Source organism: Lathamus discolor, chromosome 6, assembly GCF_037157495.1.
Source record: "Lathamus discolor isolate bLatDis1 chromosome 6, bLatDis1.hap1, whole genome shotgun sequence".
Lineage (NCBI taxonomy): Eukaryota > Metazoa > Chordata > Aves > Psittaciformes > Psittacidae > Lathamus > Lathamus discolor.
Genome location: NC_088889.1, coordinates 61,397,283 through 61,421,863, shown reverse-complemented (window position 1 = coordinate 61,421,863; position 24,581 = coordinate 61,397,283). Strand labels below are relative to the sequence as shown.

Below are 24,581 nucleotides of genomic sequence, written 5' to 3'. Positions count from 1 at the left end.
AAAATTGTGTCTGGAATACAGCATGGCATAGTGATAAATAAGGAGAGCCTCTGTCTGAAATGGGTGATAGAAACCACTGCAAGATCCCTGCAAGTGATGAAAACCAACACGGCACATTTTACATTCCCACACAAGTCCCTTCATAAGTAACTACGTAGCACTCCACAGAAGTATGAGCGTACTGCTCTGTTTATCAAAAGCAGGATCTATTTAGAAGAAACGTATTTACAATTACACTAAAGGAAAAAAGAATAAAGCTTCCAGTTCCATTATCTTAAGGCAACAGTTACATTATCTTAATGCATATAGCATGGGGAACAAGCAAGTGGAGTTAGAGGCGTGTGCACGCCTGAAGGGCTACAACCTCATTGGCATCACAGAGACGTGGTGGGACGCCTCCTATGACTGGAGTGTTAGAATGGAAGGATACAGACATTTCAGGAAGGAAAAGCAGGGGAGATGAGGAAGGGGTGTTGCTCTCTACGTCAATGACTAGCTGCAGTGCACAGAGCTCCACCTGGGGATGAATGAGAAGCCAGCTCAGAGTTTATGGGTCAGGATTAAAGGGAGGTTAGGCACAGGGGGCATGAGAGTGGGCTTCTGCTGCAGGCCTCACTATGATGTAGTGATAAGAGAAGGGGTAATGATTTAAAGTGGAAGAGGGAGAATTAGATTAGATATTAGGAAGAATTTCTTAACTGTGAGGGTGGCAAGGCACTGGCACTCAGGTTGGATAGAGCTTTGAGCAACCTGGTCTAGTGGAAGGTGTCCATGCCTGTGCAGGAAGGTTGGAACTTTTAAGGTCCCTTCCAACCCAAACCAGTCTGGGATTCTATGGTAACAACTGGAGAAAGAATAAATAAATAAATAAATAAATAAATAAATAAATAAATAAATAAATAAAAATCAGAGATTGCCAATGAGAAAATGAGAGGTCACATGCTGGAGTGATTAACACTTTTGGACTTCAGAGTTAAGATAATAGGCTTTCTCTGGGAAACAACTTACATATGATCACATGGGTACATTTTCACATACAGGTAATGATGCAGGTCATATTTATGATTTATGCTTTATTCCATTTGGCAGATAGAAAACAAGATACTCAAGAACATGTCCAAATACTAAAACTTTAACACTTTCAGCCCTATCCCTTTCCACTGCAAGGCACCCTCAGTACACTTGTCTGCTTTTTCAGCAGAGCGTGACAGGTACGTGAGGATGCAGATAGCTACCTCAGACTCTCTAGCTATAAAGAAGTCCACTTTCTGCTAACCCAGTATTTGGACCACAGATCTCTTACAACTTTGCACTTCTTATCTGGGGCTAGACTGAAAGGGTAATTGTAGCTATCTTGCTTCAACAACCCCTGCCAAATTTACTCAGCAAGAGTCATATTTTATTTCTTGACTATTCCTGAAAGTAAGTAACATCTCCTACTCCTCACAGAGCAGTTTCCATCTCCCCTTTTTTACCACCTGAGTCAGAGAAGCATTGCTACGACTCCACTCGACCGCTGTGCCCTTGTTTTTGGGAAGGCATGTATGCAGAACACATGCCTGACCCAGGCATCACACTTGAACGCAGACATATAGTTGCTCCTCACCATCAAGTAAAAGATGTGTCATTCTGCCTTGCTCCTTTGGACAGATTTGTAAACCCAAGGAATAATCTAACCCAAAGAAATCAATTGTCTGCGATCGAGCCTTTGCGGTGTTGTGATGATCCACTCCACTTGTGGTTTCTTCAGGTTTTCTTTCAACCAAGCCCTTTGAATGGACTGGGGAATGAGGTGTGGGAACTGACTGAGGAATGGAGCTGTGTGGGTTGATCGCACAGTATTTTATTTTATAATAATAGCTAGCATATCAGCTGAACACATACAGCCAAATCATAAAAGTTTGAGATGGAAAAAACATCTTAGGTCACACCTACCATATCCCTCTGCCAGTACCAGATTGTTATCTGCAGTTTATTTTGCATCTTGTTTTTTCATGGGTTAGGCGATTGCTCACTGCCTCTGAAAATCAGGCCCTACTGGTGCTTGGTGATTGGGCCTCAAACACTTCCCTCAGGAGGCATGAGGTAATTGTTCTCAGATATTAATATGCAAATGCAGCATCTAGAGTTCAAAAGGACTAGATGCATCACGCTGCAATTTCAGTCATTAGACATAATGGTTTCTAATTCTGATTGTGCACTGCAGCAGGGTGAGCACAGCACAGCTTTGCAGCCCAAGCACCTCCAACTACACAACCAGCCCCTCAGAAGGACAAACTGCCCAGCCAAGTCCTTCCCAAAACTCATCTTCATGGTTTCTCCTATTCTTCATTATGTTCCACCACTTTTAACAGATCTCTTCTGCTTGGTGATATACTCCCTTATTCCACTCCCCCACCCAAACGCATATGTCGGTAGGTTTGATCCTCTTTCTTCCCTTACTCCCAGACCATACATACCGCCCAGGCAGCATGGATGTCGGAGTTGCAGAGATCCCTGTGACTCATGACCTCTTCACCATTCTGAGAGCACTCACCAGCGGGAAGCATTTTTCCCAAACTAGCGCCTTGTGTTACTAGCTCCTCAACAAACTCACCCTTGCCCCTTAGCAGAGAAAGCTTGCGGTCATCCCAGATTCCCATGCTTTGTGTTAAGAGGGGGGGCAGAGGGGACAATTCCCCAGTTTCACACTGCCATACTCACTGGTCCCTAGAGACCTGTGCTTTCATGGGCACACAAAAACATTCTTCAGGCCAGGGAAACATTGTGGCAAAAGTAAAACACAAAACTTACTGTACAAAATTCAAGGAAAGGTGTTGCTATATTTATCTACCGGTCCTCTCCATAAAGCAGGTGACCGCTTGATGTTTCACAAATTGGCTTATGCCCTTCTAACTGGAAATAGCTTCTGAAGAGATAGGAAGTTGTCTCTCTCTCCTGCTCTGACTACTGCAGGTTACTACCTTCTCCCTTGAGTTGAAACTGATTCTGTGACCCCAGGATGTGTAGATGAACAAAAAAACCTTAACCTCTCTCATTTCAGACTTCTTTTGGAATTGATCAACCAGCAAAGCCAGCCTATTCACCAGCATTGAGACCAACACAAAAGACACACAGCAACAAGGAAAGGAAGCCAGAGCTGTCCTTTCAGGGAGCATCTCGTATGCTTAAATAGGCTATGACTAAATTAAGCTGCAATCAAGCTTAAGGTATTTCACATGGCAGCTAAGCTGGGACATATGTTCCTCATAAGACTCCGCTTCCAGCCTTGCCGTCTTCCAAGCTGAGGAAAGGCTTGATGGTGTATGTACTTTTTGAGGTGGGGTTTCTGCTTAAAGGTTCTCTTCTTACAGATCCCCTGTAACTTGTCACCTTAACATTGAGCCAAAATACCAACATGTAATAATTCTCCCACAGTGTTGCTGGCTGTTACAGTGCAACTGGTGCTTGAAACGTGAAGAGGCTCTAAAAACGCTGATGGCCCTTGGGTGTAGCCACATAAAGTTATTATCTTGTGAAACCATTTATTAAAGGTGACAGCAAAGCTTATTAGCTGGCTTTGTTCTTAACTTGAGTATAAACAAATGGGTTATCCATGCATAGTGAATTAAATTCTTTCTGCACACCAGAAAAAAAAGGGGGTTTAAGCTCCAGCACACAACTTTTCATTGTATGTGCATTGAAAAATTGCACCTGATGGAAACCAAGATAAAAGGCAGGTCTCATTACAACTATTCAGAGACCAAACTTCATGGCACCAGAGCATACTTGGGATGAGATGGTGCTTGCTCAGATCCTGTGACACTGACAATGGGTCTTTGTATTCTGCCCCCTTAAATTTGATAGTACTGGGCTGCTCCTCACCAGTGTGAGCACACAGCCCAGCGTGTGAATTGCTTTCCTTCACTGACATAATGAGTTCAGGTTTTAGCGATCCAAAGTGTGATTATCAGCCTCAAAATTTATAGGAGTCCTCCAATCTTTCACATTTTAAGCACTGCCCACCCGGATCTCTGTTTCAATAGTAAAATAAACTAAATGCTCCATCTGACGTGTTGGCAGCAGCCAGCACTGGTGTGTATGAGTTGGGCTGACACAATAGGAGGTTTGCTCCCTCACCGACTCCAGCTTGGTCAGAGCTCTACAGAACTGCATCAGCTCGCAGAGCCATCAGGCATCCCCTGAGCCATGGGCACTGCCGTGGCTGGCTGGGGGCATAGCAGTGGGCAAGAGTCAAACTGTGCCTGGGGTAAATCTGGGGGCATGGAAGGGCAAAGTGTGTCCCTCTGCCAGTGGCAGCAAGGTAATAGATTAGATTAGCTTTATCATCTAACCCTGAATTTCCTTGAAAGCAAATATGACTTCTATTATCCCCTCAACCCCAAACCTACTGGAAAAGCAAAGCGTTGTCTATAAGCCATATGTGATCGCATGACAGCTGCTGAATATGCCATACATCCCTGTACATGGTGCCCTTCTTCATTAGATGCCTCCTGGCATGCCAATGATTTCAGCCTGAACATGCTGAAATGTTTCAGTCATGAACTATAAAATACTGAAAAATATTGGTTTGGCATGAATAACTGGTGAATCATCGGCATTTGTAATTGTTTGGGGGTATGGAGGTAGTCTTGGCTTATTTGTATTCTGGTTTCACATGAGAACATTGATATGAAACAGCAGTAATTGAATCTGATAAGCTCTGGTGAGCCTTCCCCCAGGAGAGGAGGTATGATTTAGAGAGAGATACAAGAGTACAGAGGGAACTCTGGAAGGATGCATGGAGACTTGCAGGTTGCCTCACATGGCAACTCATAGATTTTATATACTCCTAAAATGAGTGATCATCATTTCAGGCACAGCTAATTACCTAAGACATTATGATTGTATCTGCCATGAGAAGGATGAAATTCAAGGCGTTTCCTCCCCCCCTCCTTTTTTTTCTCAATTAATTGTCTGTCTGTTTAAGCTTTCTTTGAAAATACAGGGATCTTAGACAGCATAAGACTGCATTCTGTGAGTCTGGTGGCAAATGTTGTTTCTCCTTCTGCCAGTGTTTGTGCACAGGCTTAGTGGGATGACTGTGCTGAGGAGAAGTTCTGTAGTCCACAGGAAACAAGGCAATGTCACACCCATGTTGTGGTCCTCTGTTCTCTCCAAACTGAAATGGCTCAGTAAGAGAGCCCCTGATCTAAGATTTGGGTTGCACTTTTACATTTCCCTGACTTGCAAATTCACAGCCTATACCCATGTGAGCTAGGGCCAAAGGGGTAGGTTGGTCTTAGCCTATGAAAGCAGACTCAGAAGACCAAGGGGCTGATAGGCAAACTCTTTACATTCTCTTTAGGGAAAGAGCAGTTTCTGTTGGTACAGCCAGCAATGGTGTAACTGCCCCATTTGTGAAAAGGGAATGGGAGAAAAGGTTGAAGGCAGGAGCTGAGAAATAGTGAGCAAAGCTGGCAAAACTTGAAGAAGATGCAGTTCACTTTCCCAAAGCACTTCGTGATCTCACTTCATGAGCTGTGTCTCATCATCCTGAGAAAGCTGGGATTGTTCAGCCTGGAGAAGAGAAGGCTCCAGGGAGACCTCAGAGCAGCTTCCAGTGCCTAAAGGGGCCAACAGGAAATCTGGAGAGGGGCATTTAACAAGGGCCTGTAGTGACAGGACAAGGGGGAATAGTTTTAAACTGACAGAGGGGAGACTGAGATGAGATATTACAAAGAAATTCTTTACTGTGAGAGTGGTAAAGCACTTCTCCTTACCCGTTGATTGCTATGGAGCTGTCCTGAAGCCTTCTATAGAGAGCTGTGAAGCACAAGGATCTCCTTGTCACACAACACTGCAGGTCACTTACTGCCCAAAGTTTCCAAGATTCAGAAAGGAGATAAAAAAAGCAGCTTAAAAAGGCATTTGCTCCTCACTGAAATAGACTGAAATGAGGGAATCCTAGTGTGTACCTATACTTAGATAAAAATCTGGGATCAGTCAAGAAGTATCTGCCAATGGAAATAAAGTGATTTTCACAATGAGTGATATTTGCAATAAATAGTCTGCCTGCTAATCTCATTTTGTGGTCTGATTGACTTAATATTGATCTACGTCACTGGAAGAAGAATCTATCTCAGGTTCTAGACCGGCACAAAACTGCAGACTCAGATAAAAATAAAGATACAAATGCAGACAGAAACAAACACAAGACAGAAACAGAATGTTGAACACGAGTTGACAAGTAGCTATGAAGCATTCTTGCTTCTGCAGGGCCAAAAATTACTGCATATGCATAAACCTTCTTTGTAAAAGCACAGGGCAAAACCCAATGTGTTGCTCTTGCGCTGGCCTTGCAGGCCATCTCTAGAAACAGAAACTGTACTTCCGGCACAGGCTGTCTCCCTGTTCCTTGATAAGATTTGAGGGGCAGTGCTGAGATTTTTGTAGATTGTGTGATTCAATGGAACATGTTAGATCAAATGCTCTGCACCAAACAGATATTAAGGGCACGCATCAGGGATGACAGTGTAATGTGGTGGAGGTCTTGTGACAGAAAGGAAGGTAAACAAGGTAGCAGCAATGATCCATCAGGGTGTAAAATTCATGGCGCAGATCCTTAATTAGTTTAATTTTAATGAAAAAATAAATTTGCTTATGTCAGATCTGCTGCTAACAGTAGCACTTAAAGCAAAATATAATTCCAATTGCCAGATGCAGGTGATTTTTACCCAGAAATTTTCATTTATAGGGTTCTCCTTGAAAAACCTCAAACCCGAACAAACTTTTCAGTGACGGTCAGCTGAATGCTAAGCTACCGATACCAATATAGTTAGTGTGGCGTTTTCATAGATTCTTGCGCTTTGTGCTTAAAGTTGCTCACAACTCCACGTTTATCTTTGTAACTCCTAAAACTGGGTAAGTCACCGGAGAAGTACTGAAGTGTCACGAGCATTCCTTTTGGAGCTTCCTTGGACGATTTGTCTGCTTTTGGAGCTTCTCACCAGGTTTGAATTTATATCACTGGCACTGAATAGTTTGCTTAACCGATCTTCAGTCTAATCTTATTAATGTAACAGTTTCTGAAAGAGATTTGGTCAAGCCAGTTCCTGTGGGAACATCCCATCCAGCAGGGTATGTCTACCTGCATATGTCCCAAACATATGTGTCTACTTTACAGAGAAATATATTCAACAGCTGCTGTCAGTAACTAAAATTTCACTGTGTCTCCATCTGCTCGATAGGATATAGAAAATACTTTTTAAAGGGTGACTCCATCTATTAAATTAGAATCACTGCTGATGCAATGACTATAATTTAAAAGGCAGTAATACAATTATAAAAGGAAGATTACTACACAACCTTTCCTCTAAAGTCAAAAATAAAATGGTGAAAGAAAAAAAAGGTCCTGATTTATTTTGTGTTGATTATTTTCCTGCTATGTTGGAAATCTGCCTGGTTTTCAGTAACAAAATTTGCCAATGAGAGCTTTTGAACATGAAAATACTCTTGTAAAATGAATCTTGGCATTAGGCTTTTCCTGCAGAAATAATACAGGGTTACTGAAATTAAAATGTAGATGTAAATACTTGAGCCTGTTTCAAATCTCTCACAGAAACAACCAGCCCTTTTAAACCACACTTAGCTATTCAACAGCCTCATCTCAAGAGAAATAATACCGCACGGTACGTTAACTGACTGGGGCAGATGCACCAGAAACTCAGCTGTAGAAAAAGAAACATTTGCGATCTTAAAAATAATTTTATTTTTCCTTTTCATTTTAGTGACATCACACAGACTAAATTTATCCCCAGCCTCATACAAAGCGCCTTATTCCCAGGAGCAGTATGTATGTTGAATAAGGAATTAAAAAGCATAGGAAGAAGAAGCTGTAGTTTGCCTATTTGTTTTGCAATACCTGCTACAATATCACAGAGCATCCAGCTCCCTTCTTCATTCCCTGTGTTGAGACTGAATCTTACTGCTGAAAATTCAAAACTAGATGAAAGCAGAGGAGGATGTCACACCATTCTGAAGACAGAGGGGAGAAATTCTTCAGCAGAAATAGTGCTTCAGTCACTTTACTTTCATAATTAAATATTTTTTAGGCTCACAAGATTATGCAATGCACATAGGCATATTGCCCTTAATTTCTTGTCCTCCTTACAGTTATAATTAGACTTGTAAACACTAATTTATGTATAACTTTTTGCAACCAGCCTCTGATGGAAATACTATAAATAGACTGACTTGGATGGCATCAAGTTTTTTGGTGCATACAGACTTTGCATTTCCATTGCTGTTCGGTGCAGTAAGACCTGGCCATCTACTTGTTCTCTTTCTCCTGGTGTCGCTGGGGTTTTATTCTCTATTATTTTCTTTGACATTTCCAGCTGAAAATGTTTTGTGAAGGTGCTAAACTTCTGGAGAAAAGCAGTAGAAGCAATTGTCACAAGAAATTCTTGGCTGGCACAAAGCTCGGGACTTTGACTGCATTATGCAAAGCTCTATCGGCAAGGGAGCAAATGCTGAAAACCCTGATAGATAATCTATCTTTCAAATTATTCTAATTCTATCACTTACACTTCTTGGAAGCTATCAGTATTGGTAACTTTTAATCGCTCATCTTTCTGCAGTGCCAGATTTCACTCATTTGAAGAAATTCACACTTGTCCTTGATGCAGACATGCCCTCAAATTTCTATGAATCAGGTTTAAATGTAGGTTGGTAGACTGTTTACAGTATTCCTCTTACTTATTCTCAGTTTACAAAAAATTTGCAAGCTCTGAATTTGGCCTTGAATTTTCATTTCATATGGCTCTAGAATGCAGCTGAAAGCTGAAGTTTTCCTTCATTTTAAGTCACAACAAAAGAAGAGTTTGGAGGGGTTTGAGCATGTGTTTGTTTGCATGTTTCCAAAAAATATTCTTATTTGTCATTTTCTCAAATACTTGCCTCAGCTTGCTTCAAACAAAAGGCCTGGTTGGTTATTTACTGGGAAACCAGCGGTGTTCTTGTTTAAAATTCAGCCTGAATTTGCTTGAAATCTGGTTTCAATTCCTCTTGAAAACTTCCTTGGACCTCTCAGGTTTTCGAACTATGACCACTATTTCAGGGCACAGGCCTGGTTTTGCACGCTAAATGTGGGGGGTGTACCTGTGTTTAAAACTGAAACAAGTTCTCCTGTTTAGGTAGACAATACGCTGGAGTCTCTCTGGGTCCAAATATAGAATGATTCAATATAGTCCTAGCACTTAGAGCCACCATCCTTATTGACATCCCCGTATACAATTTCAAATGCAGTGGAATCACTTGCTTAAAATTATAGCACACTTGCAGATTATAGAGCATGACAATGTGATTTGTCCCATTGCAATGTAGTTTGTGGTTCGCAATTCAAGCCCAACTTCAGACGTGCTGGCAGAGCAACAGGTACTGCTGTCACAGCAGGCACACCACACTGCCCCACACTACCAACCAGCTTGGGATATCCAGAGAGGCAGGGCTACAGCTTGGATCATTGCAGGCCCATTCACTGCACTCTCGCACTGTACTAATGCAATCACAGCCCCCACCCTAGTGTAAATGCCATGTGTGTTCACTGGATTTCTATTAAGTATAGGGCTTTTCACTCTTTTCCTCAAGCTGCAGACCATATCAGGAGAGATGTTCATAGAATCCCAGACTAGTTTGGGTTGGAAGGGACCTTAAAGCTCATCTGGTTCCAACCCCCTGCCATGGGCAGGGCACCTTCCACTAGACCAGGTTGCTCCAAGCCCCGTCCAACCTGGCCTTGAACACTGCCAGGGATGGGGCAGCCACAGCTTCTCTGGGCAACCTGTGCCAGGGCCTCACCACCCTCGCTTCTTCCTAATATCCAACCTAAATCTCCCCTCTGTCAGGTTAAAGCCATTCCCCCTTGTTCTGTCCCTACACGCCCTCGTCAAAAGTCCCTCTCCAAATTTCTTGTCATCCCCTTCAGGCACTGGAAGCTGCTCTAAGCTCTCCCTGGAGCCTTCTCTTCTCCAGGCTGCACAAACCCAGCTCTCTCAGCCTGTCTCCAGAGCAGAGCTGCTCCAGCCCTCGGATCATCTTTGTTGCCTCCTCTGGACTCGCTTCAACAGCTTCACATCCCTCTTGTTTTGGGGGCACCATAGCTGGACACAGGACTGCAGTGAGGATCTCACCAGAGTGGAGTAGAAGGACAGAATCCCTTCCCTTGACCTTTCTGAGTGTTCTTGTAGCCACCACTTAGATGGAAAAGTAACATGAAGGACAGGATTTCACAGTTTTAGCTGCTTTGATTCAGTAAAGGAAATGCTCAGGGTGAGTAATGGCATCCTTAATCAGCCTAGCCCTTGCACACACTTCAAAATACCTTAAAGTTAAATCAGTGCTGAAGTAAGACCTTTGTAAAGTTAGCAGCCAAACAAGAAATGCAATCTAGCTGTGTCGACATAATTGAGTATTCCAGCAAGGCCTGTGAGACATAAAACAGGTTTGGAAATCCAGTATCTTCACAACAAATGGGCTATGCAGCATATTAGTAAATTTAAGCTTTTGGATTTTGTGGTAGTTACATCAGTCATTTCAATGACATATTAAAATGTTTTCCAGTACAGAAAGAATTTGCATTAGTCACTTCCCAACTCAAGGCATAAATAGGTGAAGATAAATATGAATCAGAAAAGTTCTTTCATGTTTTATTTGAATTTATATCACATCCACAAAAATAGAAACATTCTTTAGAACCATTTTGTGATACATAGTCTCCGAGCTGAGATTTACAGTGGCAATAGTGAAATATCTAACTTGGATTTGTTTCCACACGTATGCATTGAAGATGATGTTGTGAGAAGCAAGCAGGAATTATGCAATGTGCTGCAGAAAGGAAGATGAAAATGTAACTGAACATTTTAATGTCTGGGTGGTTCACCAGCCTACATACAGTTTCTCAGGATGTTTTCAGAGTTAGTTGCTCTATTTTTGTGCAGAAAATATAAGTTTGAGAGTGCTCATGCCAACACGTTTAACATTGTGATTTGCATGTAACTATATAAATATAATATACTTTCCAATCTAGAGCTTTATACATATGAAAAATTATGGTACAATAAAAATCTATACACATGGTGCTACCAGTTCAGCAGCTGCTAACTCAAAGGATACATCTAAAAATATGATTGCTCAGCTTCTGAAATATAAAAGAGCAATCAGAAATGCTTTTTGTTTAAATAGTAGTTTACACAAACATTCATCTCTTCATTTTCTCCATTTGCTTAGGTCTGGTAAAAAACCCAAAAACCTCCCTTTGGCTGTTTGTATCTGTCCTTGGCAAGAACTGTAGTTTTGAAAAGTCCTTTGTGTTTGTCTTCGGCAAAGGTTAATATGTTTGTAAAACAGAGTAAATGTTGGCTGGCTTCTATTCCAACTTTGTGCTATTGTAATGCTGAATGACATATACCTAATCTGAAAAGTTCTGCAGAATGGGAATAGAAACTTGCACAATTTCCATGTGCTGAACGACGTGACAGTGGAAGACTGACATTTATACTGCGCCCAAAGTAAATCACCCTCTAGATTTATACAGTATGCTTCCAAATAAAGCTTTACCTTTCAAAACTTTTAAAAGCAGGTTTAGCTGCTGCTCTGTAACCAAGTGGTGACACGTGTCTATCACAAGTTCAATTTTTCTCCCCAGAAGTCTGGTGAGAGGTCTGGTAGAAAGCAGCTTTAAGAAGATATTGCAATCAGTTGCTGTAAGATGTATGTTCCTGAGATAAGGTACAACAGTATTGTGGATTTTTGATGGTACCAATGATTTCAGATTTCGCCCAAGGTGTGGAGGGGGGTGGTGGGGTGTGAAGAGCATGGAGCAAAGGGCTGCAAACAACCATGGGGTGGGGGGAATGAACAGTCTTTAAAGCAGAGAGAAGGTGCTCTCCTTGTCTGCTGTCCTGGTTCTTGTTATATGCACTACAAAATGATGGTAAAGGAAGTGGAATGTAGCTAATCAATCTAAAAAAAAGGAAATTCTTGAGTTGCACAAAAGCAAGCACAGTCAGTCCAGAAAAAAAGAAAAACAAGAGAGAGAGATAGACTGAGAGAAGAAATGCTTTGAAGTACAGAGGCTCATTATTTGATTTGTAAATAAGATGAACCTCTCTCCACCCAGGTTATGAAAAGAAAAAAATGTCGTGTTTGGCTAATTGATGGTGACAGCTCTGGCAAACACGGTGTAGGAGGTGGTGTTATTGTTTGACATGCCCTACATGCGTAGATAACAAGTTAGGCTCTCATGTTTGCCTATACATTGTCTCTAAGCACATTTGATACCCTTTATATTGATAATTCTGTTGTCTCTTGGTTTCATCTCTTTCCTTTTAAGACAAAAAATGGAATATCCTACAACTTCCAGCTGCACCTTGCAGTATTTCAAGATAATATGGATTCAAATCCAGGGGATGCCTGTGGAAATGGGTATTGGATGGACTTAATATTCTTAATTGGCTGCTTTTTTTGTTGTTGTTGTTGTTTGGTTTTTTTTCCTGGACTTCTCAGCCTCTGTTCTGTTTTCCAAGTTCCCCATCCCTGAAAAAGTGGGTTGGAATTGATCTTGGTTTCACCCCTGTTAAAATCACCAAGAAAATTCTGTTTCTCAACTCCCACATCTCATGTCCTCAGTGACCTAGTGAAGTGCTGCCTCCTCTAGCTTTCATTTCCCCATGTTCTACATGTCCTTGGTACCAGCAGGAAGCATTTGTGACTTGGATAAAAAAAAAGCTGCCAGTGAACATTCAGTCTCCACATGGGACTGCTAGAGATGAGCCCAAAATACTGACCCAGATCTGAATGTCCCCAAAATCTCAGTGTCTTTATGTTGGTGGGATTTCCTCAAGCTAAGAATCCCAAGCACAGTTGACAAATACAAATACAATATACAGTTAGACTTGAGAAAAGTAGGGAAACTGATATTTTACATGCAATAGAGCTATGCATTTATCAAAGGATTTTTGAAACTATCTGTCCAAGTGAGACTTGACCTGCCAGGAGGACCATATGACTTGAAGGAACTGGGGAGACTCTCTCTCATGCCATGGGATTAATATAAGTTCTGCTTGCCCACCTCCTCACTGTTCATATTGCATGGATGTGAATGCTTTAATTAGGTGTATAAGAAGGTGGAAGGAGTATTAATATTTTTGCTGGGAAACTGGTGTCTTTTAGTACGTTTGCCCAGTCAGAAAACAGTCATCTTCCTTCAATAGCTTCTGGTCCTGAGATTGACTCTTTTCCTGCAGTTCACCTCAAAGATGTTAGTTAAAAACAAATAACCCTTTTCCTGGGATGAGCTGAATGCCCTTTGGAGGTTAGGGAGGATACTCAGTACCAGGTAAGCTCAGGTCCTAAACTTCTGCCTACAAAAGAAGGTCCCAGTGGAGGAAGTAGGATGGGTTCTCCAAATAAATGCTGACAGTCACATTGCAGCACCACTGTTCTCAGTGGCTAGGATAAGCTAGCTGAAGGGAAACCCACCATCTGATTCAACAAAAGCAACTAGAAGCCAGCAAAACACTCAGAAATCAGAAGGGAGGAACAAGTAATATCGGCCAACGGAAGCTATATACCAGCTGACTATGGAAGAAGACTACTTGGCTCAGAGATGCTGTACTGTTTCCTCCACTTACAGTTGCCTTCCAAAGTAGGTTATCATACTCCCTAAATGCCCTAGTATTTAGCTCCTTCCCTTTCTTTGCATGAGTCGTAAATCACATTATGCCTGTATGATTAAGAAAAAAAAAAAAAAAGAAAAAAAAGAGAAAAACTTCACAAGAAGGGAAAAATAATCATAATTCTATAATGTTAACTTATATCACAGAAAACTGTGTACATTTTTTCCCCATACAGGACATACTTCAAATAAAATAATTTTAACACCAATAATGATAATGTTCCTTCTTCCCGACAGAAGTAGAATTGGTTTTTCACCCTAGTTTGGTACATAAATATAAGAAAATAGTCTTTGAATATTTACATCCAGGTGTTTTAAATGTTATTTCTTAACATATTTAATTCTCATTTTCTCTCCAGCCACGGGCATTCTTTCCAAATTTATACACTAATCTCCGACCATCCACACGCTCCAGGATTTCTCTTTTATAATAGTATCTGTTGAAATAAAAACATAGAGAAAGATTCAACATTACATTCACCTATGGTCCTAAATGGCCATTGCCAACTAGGCAATCCCTCAGCTAGCTGAAAAGTCTTTATTTTCTATTGATACATATAATAGGTAAGATTATCATAACAGAAAGAGAAGAAAAAATTGATGTTTTCTTTTTACTTTATATTAGTTATCTTCTGAGTTGGAATTTCACTATATTTCAGGTCATAGCTGTCATGGTTGAAGTGCAGTCAGTAACTCAGACCCACGCGGCCCGCTCGCTCACTTCCCCCCTTCCTCCCCAACCCCACTCCCGGAGGGATGGGGAGGAGAATCAAAAGAATGTAACTCCCACGGGTTGAGATAAGAGCAGTCCAGTAACTAAGGTATAACACAAATCACTACTGCTACCACCAATGATAATAATAAGGAAAATAACAAGGGAAGAGAATACAACCGCTCACCACCCGCCAACCGATACCCAGCCTGACCGAGCAGTGCACTAGCCCTTCTGGGTAACTCTCAGTTTACATCCTGGGCATGACGTGCTGTGGTACGGAATACCCCCTTGGCTAGTTTGGGTCAGGTGTCCTGTCTCTGCTTCCTTCTGGCTTCCCCTCCTCCCTGGCAGAGCATGAGGCTCAGAAAGTCCTTGGTCAGAGTAAACATTTGAGCAGTAACTAAAAACATCGGTGTTATCAGCGCTGTTCCCAGGCCGAAAGTCAAAACCACAGCGCTGCACCAGCTACTAAGAAGGACTAAAACTGACTGCTACTGCTGAACCCAGGACAATAGCATATAGCTATATTTCTTACACATACTCATGAGATTTCATGGGGGTTTTCTCCAGATAAGTCAGGACCTGAAATCTGACTAGGGGAGAATGTCAACTTCCACTTAAAAATACATTTTGAACTTTTATAGAGTGTGGAAAAATGCTCAAAATGTTAAAGCAGAGAGCAAAGAAAATCCTCGCACAGATCTTGTAAAACTATTTTAAGGTAATGGACGGTGGTCTGTGTAAACAGTGATGGAAATAACAAGGTCTCCAGCCATTACTGGGCCATTTAAGCCTTCACAGTTTAGCAGCATGTGAACTTTCTGCTTGCTACATCCATGTTTCCTTCCTACACTTGTTGTTTGGGTGGAGAGCAAGAGAATATATATTATATACATAACACATATGTATGTTATATATATTATAGCATAAAGAAACATGAGGGGAAAGATAAGACACAGAAGAACATAATGTTACAAACTCAAAATTACTGGGAAACACTCAGTTGTCAAAGAAAGCAATTGGTGCTGCTGAAAATTCATTTTCTAAAATAAGTCAACCAAATTCTCCATTCAGGTAGTGTCTCTACATGCCCCAGTCTTCTGCAGCAACATCTCTGCTCACCTCATAGCCCGGCTGAGTTTCTCGTAAGTCATGCTGCTGTTGTTTTTCTTCTTTCCCCAGAGCTGAGCCACAGCTTCAGATTTTAAAAATCTGAAGACACCTTCTGACCGATCTTCCCACTTGATTAATCCTGGGTTTTTCTCAGGATTGAGAAGAATATCTCGAATGAATTCCCAAAGGTGAGTTCCTCTAGGGTCTGCAAGAGGAAAGGGGGCAAGAGGAAGGAGTATCTAGAGGCTTCCAGCACATGCTTGCCATTTTTATGTCACGTTCGTACAGCATGTAGCCTACAGATGGTCACCGCTTGGTAGGGACAGGCCATAGTCTTGGAGCGCAGGACCCCTACCTCAGAGATAGATAGCCAAATAACACTGACAGCCTTTACACTGAGGTTGGAGGTAAGTGTCAGCCTGCGGCAATTTGAGCCCCGTGGTGCAGATAGGATCCCCAACAACCAGGAGAAGTAGCATCCAAACCACTCCCGCTTCCTTCTGCCTTTGGCACTGTTTCTGCCCTGGAGATAACACGTTTAAGTCTCCCCTTCATCTCATTTGCCCATTTTTCCTGATATTCTTCTACAGCATGTCATATAACCTGATATCATCATGTGGTATGTGAAAGAGCCAAGATAGATAAACTTTTTAGAAGACAGACAGAAGGCATAGGAGGTGAAATGCTGCTTGACATCAATGAGTATTAGTCCCACATCTCTTAGATAGGCTTAAAGAAGTAAGAAGGTGTAGAATAGATAGAGGGATAGGGACAAAACTGGCCAGCCAATATTGCATGAAAAAGGGTTTAAAAAAGTTTGACAATGATATTAGAAAAGGCAAAACCAGATCTCTAAGTCCTGCACGTAGACCTCCCAGTTTAAGTGCAAATTTCTCCCACAGTTTCTGTAGAAATGGCACCAGAAAGCCCAGGTCAAAAAGAAAAATATTAAATAAATCAAACAAGTCAGATGTAGTAGTTTATGAATGAAGAATAACAAACATAGTGATGAGGTGGGCCAGAAAGATAGCAGGCGTTTGGTCTGACTTCAAAAATGTGCAAGGGTATTTAGACCAAATTAAGAAGGAAACAAGCTAGTCAAAGACGTGAAGGTAAATAGAAAATGGTATACAGTGCAACATCAATTAGACCACTCTGTTTCTTTGTTAAAATTGTTCTCTAGAGCCAACAGCTTGTGGTGGACCTACTCTATCTGGACATGTGTAACATAATCAACAGATCATGACACAGAGCAGTAATGATGAAACTGGAAATTATTAGGCCATCATGGCAAGGTGACCTTTTCCGTATGACAAGGCTGTGATTGAGTTCTTGGAATCATAGACTATCTCAAATCGGAAGGGATTCATAAAGATTATAGAGTCCAACATCCCACTCCACACAGGACTACCTAAAACTAAACCATATGACTAACAGCGTCGTCCAAACACTCCTTGAACTCTGAGGGGCTTGGTGCTCTGACTACCTCCTTGGGGAGATTGTTCCAGTGACTGTCCACCCTCTCAGTGAAGACTTTTCCCAATGTCCAATCTGAGCTTCCCCTGATGCAGCTTCATTCTATTTCCTTGTGTCCTGCCACTGGTCAGCAGAGAGATACCAGCACCTGCCCTTCCACTGCCCTCCCTGAGGAAGCTGTAGACTACAATGAGGTCACTTCTTGGCCTTCTTTTCTCTAAGCTGCACAAACCAAGTGACCACAGATCTTCACAGGTCTATCTTCAGACGAGTCCTACTAAATCCTTTCATTAGCAACCCTGACATACAAACACACACACACAAAACACACAAAAAGAGGCAAGATATCTGTCTGCAGAGGAAAAGTTTGGGATTTCTGGCTGGGCAAAGTCACAGAGCAGGGTAAGAAGAGGAGTCAGGAAGAGACATATAATCTGCAGACCAAACTGACGCAGGATGAAACCAATTAGTACAAAACGCAGCAAAGGTCCAATATTAACATTTTCTGACACAGATAAATGTTGCAGGATGCAAAAGACATACACAAGATATTTTCAGCATTAAAATCTCAGCAAAGTACATAATAAAACTATGTCCAGAAATCACAGTTACAGTAACATGTCTTCAGAATCAGGTTGAATCAAAGCTAGCAGATGAGGCGAGTGGAACGACTGTCAGATCAGAGGGGAAGAAAGCGGCAGGATTGAGGGGCAAGTGCTTGCTTGTTATGACATGCACAAGAACTTCTGCAAGAAGACTCTAAGCAGGGTCTCTGGGACATGATGCACCCGGCAGGCATAGACACGAGCATGGCCATGCGCACACAGACCTTCCTGATTTAGTCCTGGGTCTCCTTCATCATTCTTTTACTCTAGTCCACCAGCCCAACTCAGCACAGGGCAGAGGCAACTGGTTTCTGGTTGCTTCCTCATAAGCCCTTACTGATAAAAATTTGAAAAGCATAACAATACCGATGCAAAAATCATGATAAGCAAACAGTACTAGAAACGGATCGTTGGACAATTCAGTTACAGTAACAATCTAACCACTTTTGCTTTTGAAATGCACCTTTTTCCCTCCTGAAGGAGATTTGCTTTCAGTGTGTTTCTCTTCCTCCAGCCAATCAAACATTATAAACACAGATATCGACTTACTGTGCTTCTTGGTGTGGGACTTCGGTATATGATCTTGTGATTTTTTCGCATCTGAAGACTCTGCAGGGAAGGAAAATGAAACCTATTTGTAAGTTTGATTAAAGGCTTTCCGTTGACTCGCAGGTTGAAAGAAATACAACCACAAAAAAAGAACAAATATCTCTTTTAAAGATAATCACTTTTCAGAAGGTAATCTAAGTGAAAAGGAAGGGAGAGAGTTTTGTTTTCTGTACTATATGTTAATCAGCACACTTCATAAAGAGACCGTTGATGAATAAAGAATGAATCCAGAGGTAAACATTTGGCTTTTGAAACCCAAATTTGATTAACAAATACCTCACCTTATGTTATGTGTGTGAGAGAGAAAAATAAGACGATCACGTCTATAAAAGGAATCCTGAATTGTCCCATTATGTCTTAGTCTTTGCAGAAGCATGTATCTTTGGGGGCTTATTTGTTTCTGAAGTGGTGATCTAATGTAAAATGTATGCACTGGTACCAATGCACAGAACACCTACCTGGCTAAAACATAATGAACTGGCAAAGCATTGTTGTTTGGGGGTGGAGGCAGGATGGGGGAACAGGGCTGCACTGGTGGGAGTTTTTGGCAGCCGGACATGCATATATTGTTTCATGGCTCGGAGCCATAGGAACAAGCCATTTCTCATCAATAGTACTTTATCACCTGCAGCCAGACAGAGGAGGAGTAGGGTTTCTGGCACAAGCACTTCTACAGAAATGAAGGGGAAAAAAAAGTTCCGCCTGTTCATGACTGTAACCTACCTCGCAGTCTGCACGTTCAACCCTCCTGCCCTCAAACCACCACAGCCTGGCTCTGCTCTTGTCATTAATGAATAGCTTTCATCTGATCGCTCCAAGTCTCCCAAAATCTGTGGGATAGTCCTGAGAGGGAGCCTGTTCTGTGTTTGCTTTTCAGCATACTTTGTGCCTGAATTCCGTGAAGTGAAGCTTAAGGTCCCACGCATGTTTTCCCAGCTCCTATGAATGCATGATTATCATACTTTTCATGGAAACTGGGAATTTGCATGGGAAAATGACTCACAGGAAACATCCATTTGCATAGAAACTTGTTGGATTTGCACAAGCAACTGCAAAGACTGCATGTGAAAAGGTAGATGCAAAGCTATTCACACACTCACTTTATTCATACATAACTGGAAACATAAACTGAACAACAGGTCAGTGAGGATAAGCCTAATCTCCATTATTCTGAGCCTGACACAATTACTGTCCTTGACCCTCAAGCAGCAAACGCACTCTGAGTCATTTTGCCTGCCTACTCTCAAAGAGCAGGGAATAGCCTGAACCTCACTCAGCTTGGAGGGGGAAAGCAAAATGAGGTTTATTTTATTGCCTTTCCTCAGATTATAATTCCCCTGATGTTATCAAAATCTGTGGAACCCCCAAGCAGGACCAGTCCTTTATTTGCCCTCTTATATAAATCTATCTCATTTTAAAACCCTACAATTCACTTGCAAATGTTTGTTATGCTCCACTTAGCTGGAGATTTATTCTTGGAAGTTCAGTTGCCTTCTGCCTAGTTGGTGATTTATTCTGGATTTCAGCTGTGTAAATAGCCTCCCGCTCTGCCTCCGCTCCTACGTGGAGACCAGTTTCAAACATGCCATGTTAGGAGGCTGGGGCCTGACAGATGAAAAGAGTTACGATGCAGTTTCAACAAAGCTGTCTTGCAAAACTTTTGACAAAAGGTTGCACAGTATTTGCATATGATTCAGGAATGAGCCATTTTTTTTTACGGGATATACAAATTCAGTTTTTACAGGAGGCTGTGCCCTTGGCGTGCCACCCTAGCTCTAGGCTTAAGCAGTCACCAGGTAAACACACGGTGCTAAGATCTTGACAGGTCCCCAGTCCTGTCGGAGAGCTCCAAAATCCTCCTAGCCATCTTGTGAGAGTGGGTGGAGGTGGCAGGGAAAGCAAACAGAGTGCTTGAGGTATTTTAAGGCTTGGTGGTTTTCGTCTTCTGGTCAGGTTTTCTCTTTTCTTATTTCATTCATTTTTCAATTCATGGCTGAGTGTGCTGGTTTAAACCATAGGTCACTTGGCAAGTCTGGCTGTTGCTGGGAGGCCAGTGGATGCAACAAACAGGCAGGCACAGAGGCTGTGCTGCAGAGGCATAGGTCTGCCCCCAGCATAGAGGGAGAACTTAGGAGGCTGTATCTATCGTAGCATGCTTGCCTTTCTCATCCTCCCATGATTCCCACTGCTTTCTCTCTCAGGTCTGCTCATTCAGCCTTCAAAGGAGGACCTGCCTTCCGCTGGGCACTATGGCAAACAGGTTTGCTCTTTCTCTTGCCCTTTGGCAGGCAGATTGTATCTCTGCCTCGTGGAAGCACAGTGCATGGGTGAAGGGGCATGGGGTGCCTGCCCTGCTCTCCACTGAGACAAGCACCAGCAGGAATCCCTTCTGCTGGTGCAGCTGGGCAGAGAGCTTGCTGCCAGTCCTATGGCTCCCCAAACCCAGCCCCAAACCTACCACTCTACCAAGCATGAACCACTTGCTCTCTAGGGAAACACAGCCACTTCTGGGGAGGAACAGGGCACTCATTTACCCATACTCAGCTACACCACAGAAAAGTGTGGTGAGCTGGAACGTCTCATCTCTCTGATACTAGCACCTTCCCCTTTGACTCAGTCACTTTAAAAGACATGTGGAGATTGCAGATAATTTCATCTTCCTTTTTTTTTGACAGAGAAGCGTTTCTTTAAAGCAAGCTATTGCACAAATAATAGTTAAAAGAACTATCAGAATCAGTATTCACAGAATCACAGACTGATTTGTGTTGGAAGGGACCTTAAAGCTCATTTAGTTCCAACCCCTGCCAGAGGCAGGGACAGCTTCCACTAGACCAGGATGATCAAAGCCACGTCCAGCCTGGCCTTGAACATTGCCAGGGATGGGGCATTGCTTAATTTAAAATTACTGGAGGCTCAGATTCAATCCTACAGCAGAAGACGACACAGACTATTACATGTTGGTAGCTCTGGGACAAGTGACAAAACAATTAACAATATAATTACAAGTTCCTTACCAGGAGGCTGGTGACTAGGTGTCGTCATAGAAATCTGAGAACGACAGAATGTTTTACTGTCCAGTAGTTCTGGGAATTAAAGAGAAGACATTTAAAGTAATAGCCTCAGACAACAATAAAACTATCTCAGAAATACATGAGGTATTGTGATGTTAGTTACCTACTGTGCTACCATAGCCACTGTCATACAGGTAATTCTCTTCTTTCCAGGACACCATTAACGACGGATCTGAAGGTAAAGGGCCAAAATGAAAATCACTAGAAGAACTTTTTTTTAGCACAGAGGTGAATATTGAGCACTGAGAAAATAACAAATGTTCAAAAACAAAGCTGTGAAGGGAAGAAAGAAGTGAAGGGGCTGTGCAAGAAATTATTTCTTTTCACTCAAATTATGGATGGGTTTTTTGCATATTCAGGCAAATTTACTTACACCAAGCACTGACTTTTTGAAATAATGTAGTAGGCTCTTCCTTTTAATCATAGAATCACAGGATGTTTTGTGTTGGAAAGGACCTTAAGGTCATCTAGTTCCAAACCCCTTGCCATGTCATTTGTACCTGCCCCTGAAGGGGGTATCTTATGCCAGATCAACTCGAATTCTACCTAGTTCAGCCCCTGGTGGTTATGACAGTGCTTTGGTCCCCTAGAGATGAAAGTGCTCTCAAATATCTAGTAAACAAGAGGATGCTTAACATGAGTATTTATTTCTATAATGGTAGAATTCAAAAGTCCTCTCTGAAACAGAGCTTCATGTATAAGCACACAGGGAGAAACATCAAAGCCCAATACTAGAAGAAGGGCCATTTTACTCCAGGCCCTTCATGTCCCCATCCTTAACCTAAAAACTACCTTCATGATTAAAGAAGAAAATTTTTTATGACCTTCTGGTCAGATGGATCAATGTAAGCAGAACTGAAGTACTGTCTTCATGACCCCTACATTAGTCGGGAAATCATTCTCTTCGCAGTGCATTTTTTGAGATCAGAAGCCTTAAAAATCTCTTTTTCATTTGAATCCAGGTCAGAAAGGATGAGATAGAAGGTTCAAATCTAGGTTTTACTTAATTTTTTTCATGTCCATACAAATGAAATAAAAGAAAAAACAAAAATGAGTTATAGCTAAATCATCGTGTTTGGCTGAATTACCTCTTATGACATAGGAATTTAGCAGGCATGCGAAGTAATAGCTGCATGTTTGGGCACCCAGAGCTTGCGTTCCTATAATAGCACACACCCTGTGCTTGCTTTGACACCTGATCTGCCTAATGCTGCCTCTGAAGGCAGGCCTAACCTAGCCAGAACATGGGCAGACAGCCTGTGGTCCCATTTGTCCATTTTCAGTACCCGTGTCTTTGCAACTGCAACAGTCTACTTGAATGAGACCAGCTTCCCCTCTAAACCCCCGCCCCTATCCCTGCTGCCCCACAAGGAGTCCCTTACTCAGCAGCCCAAATCCTTCCCATGCAGGAACTAAACCCACTCCCACTGCCCGTAACTGGCATTGCCGGAGCCCCACCATGCCACTCTTGATCAGCGCAGCTTGAAGAACCATCCTTTAGTCGTGGGCTCTGACCTTTCTGGGCTGTGTACTGCACTGTGTACCTCTAGTGGGAGGAGGAACTGGTATAATACCAAGATCTTGTAAGTCAGGACTTAAAGGATTACTTTAGTTTTCGATATGGCAAGCACCAAGGCTGGTGCAGGCACATCACCTTCATGGGCACAAGCAAGGAGTGGATTGCAGATTGCAGTGCTTGCCCACTGCAGGGGGAAGATTAATAGTGTCCTGTCCAGGAAGGCTCAGCTCCTCTGCATTAGGTGAATACATACACTGGCAGGACTTGTCAGAGACATTGCACACTACAAATATGTATTCTTTCTGACAGCAGGTACTAAAATGTGGCTCATGAATACACCCACATATAAAGAGACCAGGACTAGTGGGGTAGAGAATGTCTGAATACAGACAGAGGTGCTCTGGCAAATGAACCAGGAAAATAGTTGTGACTGAAGAGGAGGATTGAAACAAGCTGAAGTTCCTTTTCTCGGTGAAACAAAGCCCTGGGAGGAAAGGGATTTAGCTATGAACACACTGAGGGGGGGAAAAGACTGTAACAGGAGAAATGAAGATTTGTTCAAAGCAAAATGCTGCCTAGGTTTCAGTCTCACTGAAACGTGAAGAAATTAAAATAACCTCTTTTTTTTCTCTCTAAATTGCCTTGTTTGGAAATTTCCTCATGTTTCAAACATTAACAGCACTTCACGACAAATATTTTTATTTTCTTTTTTTTTTTAACTGAGAATACCGTGAAAACAGTTGCTCTGCAATCTGCTGAATGAAGTACAGAACAAAGTCCTCTCCAAAGCTGCACTTGCTGAGCATTGCAAACTATTTTCCAACTCTGAGCATCAGTATAGACTGCTGATACTGCAGAGGTCTCCCAGGAGAAGTGGCCACATGCAAACTAAGATACGGTGGTACTACCCAATACTTCAAAAAGTAGACGCTGACTACTATTTGTGTTACTTCTTTTATTCTGCATGATACACCTTGCATTTTATTTCACACCATTTTGATATGTCTCTCTTGTAGTGGAGGGTTTCCCATTTTAATCACCATCAAAAGACAAGTTACCCAACTGTTACTCACCTGTTTGCTCTGTCTTCACAATAACATTATGAGGTTGGTACATGTCACTTCCACACTGGCCTGCAAGAAAGCATATGGCAGATAGGCAGTATGACAAAGAGCACAGAAGGATCGAAAGTATTAGCTCCAAGCAGCAAGTGATACAGCTGATCCAGAGGGCTAATTGTGGAGTGGGAAACGTCTGTTTCCCCTGGTCCTTCAGACTTCTGCCTTCTCTCATATTAAGCAGTGAATGAGTTATAAGCAGTATGTCAAACACAGCAAATGAGATCTCCCAGGTAGGTGCCTGGGGAACTTAAGCAACTCTGAAGATCCCAGAATTCAGATCACCATCCGTGCATCTCTGCCTACTATCTATTTACCATTCCATTTTAGGTGCTGAAGGTTGCTATAAAGCAGTTGTCCTGCTGTCCCGGCTGCCTGAGTGAATTCTTGCAGGCTCATACTGCACAGGTGTTCCCCGTTGATATCAAACTCCTGGAAAGGTATGCAGTTGGCATCCAGTTGGTTGGTATCAAGGAGATGCTGCAGCCATTCCCAGACTTGAAACTTAGTCCAGTACTGCGGGTGTATTTCATGCCACTGTGTCCCATAGAAGCTGCTGGACACTGGAAAATAAAAAAAGTATTTACTGCCTCTGCTAACACCATGGGATTATGTCAACAACAAGAAAGGTCTATGTC

General features: G+C 42.2%; 1 protein-coding gene across 2 annotated transcripts in view; it reads right to left on the bottom strand.

Annotated features, from left to right (window-relative positions):
* Nucleotides 1-10,663: 10,663 nt before the first annotated feature.
* The window catches only part of EHF (ETS homologous factor), a 35,130-nt gene continuing 21,212 nt past the window's right edge, over nt 10,664-24,581 (bottom strand). For both annotated transcript variants that reach the window (XM_065683150.1, XM_065683149.1), the window contains exons 3-9: nt 24,261-24,506; nt 23,899-23,958; nt 21,410-21,478; nt 21,250-21,318; nt 18,176-18,235; nt 15,555-15,750; nt 10,664-14,154 (exon numbers count right to left, since the gene is read on the bottom strand). In XM_065683150.1, the coding sequence (XP_065539222.1) occupies nt 14,055-14,154; nt 15,555-15,750; nt 18,176-18,235; nt 21,250-21,318; nt 21,410-21,478; nt 23,899-23,958; nt 24,261-24,506 (800 nt within the window). In that variant the 3' untranslated portion in view covers nt 10,664-14,054. The remainder of the gene's footprint in view (nt 14,155-15,554; nt 15,751-18,175; nt 18,236-21,249; nt 21,319-21,409; nt 21,479-23,898; nt 23,959-24,260; nt 24,507-24,581) is intronic.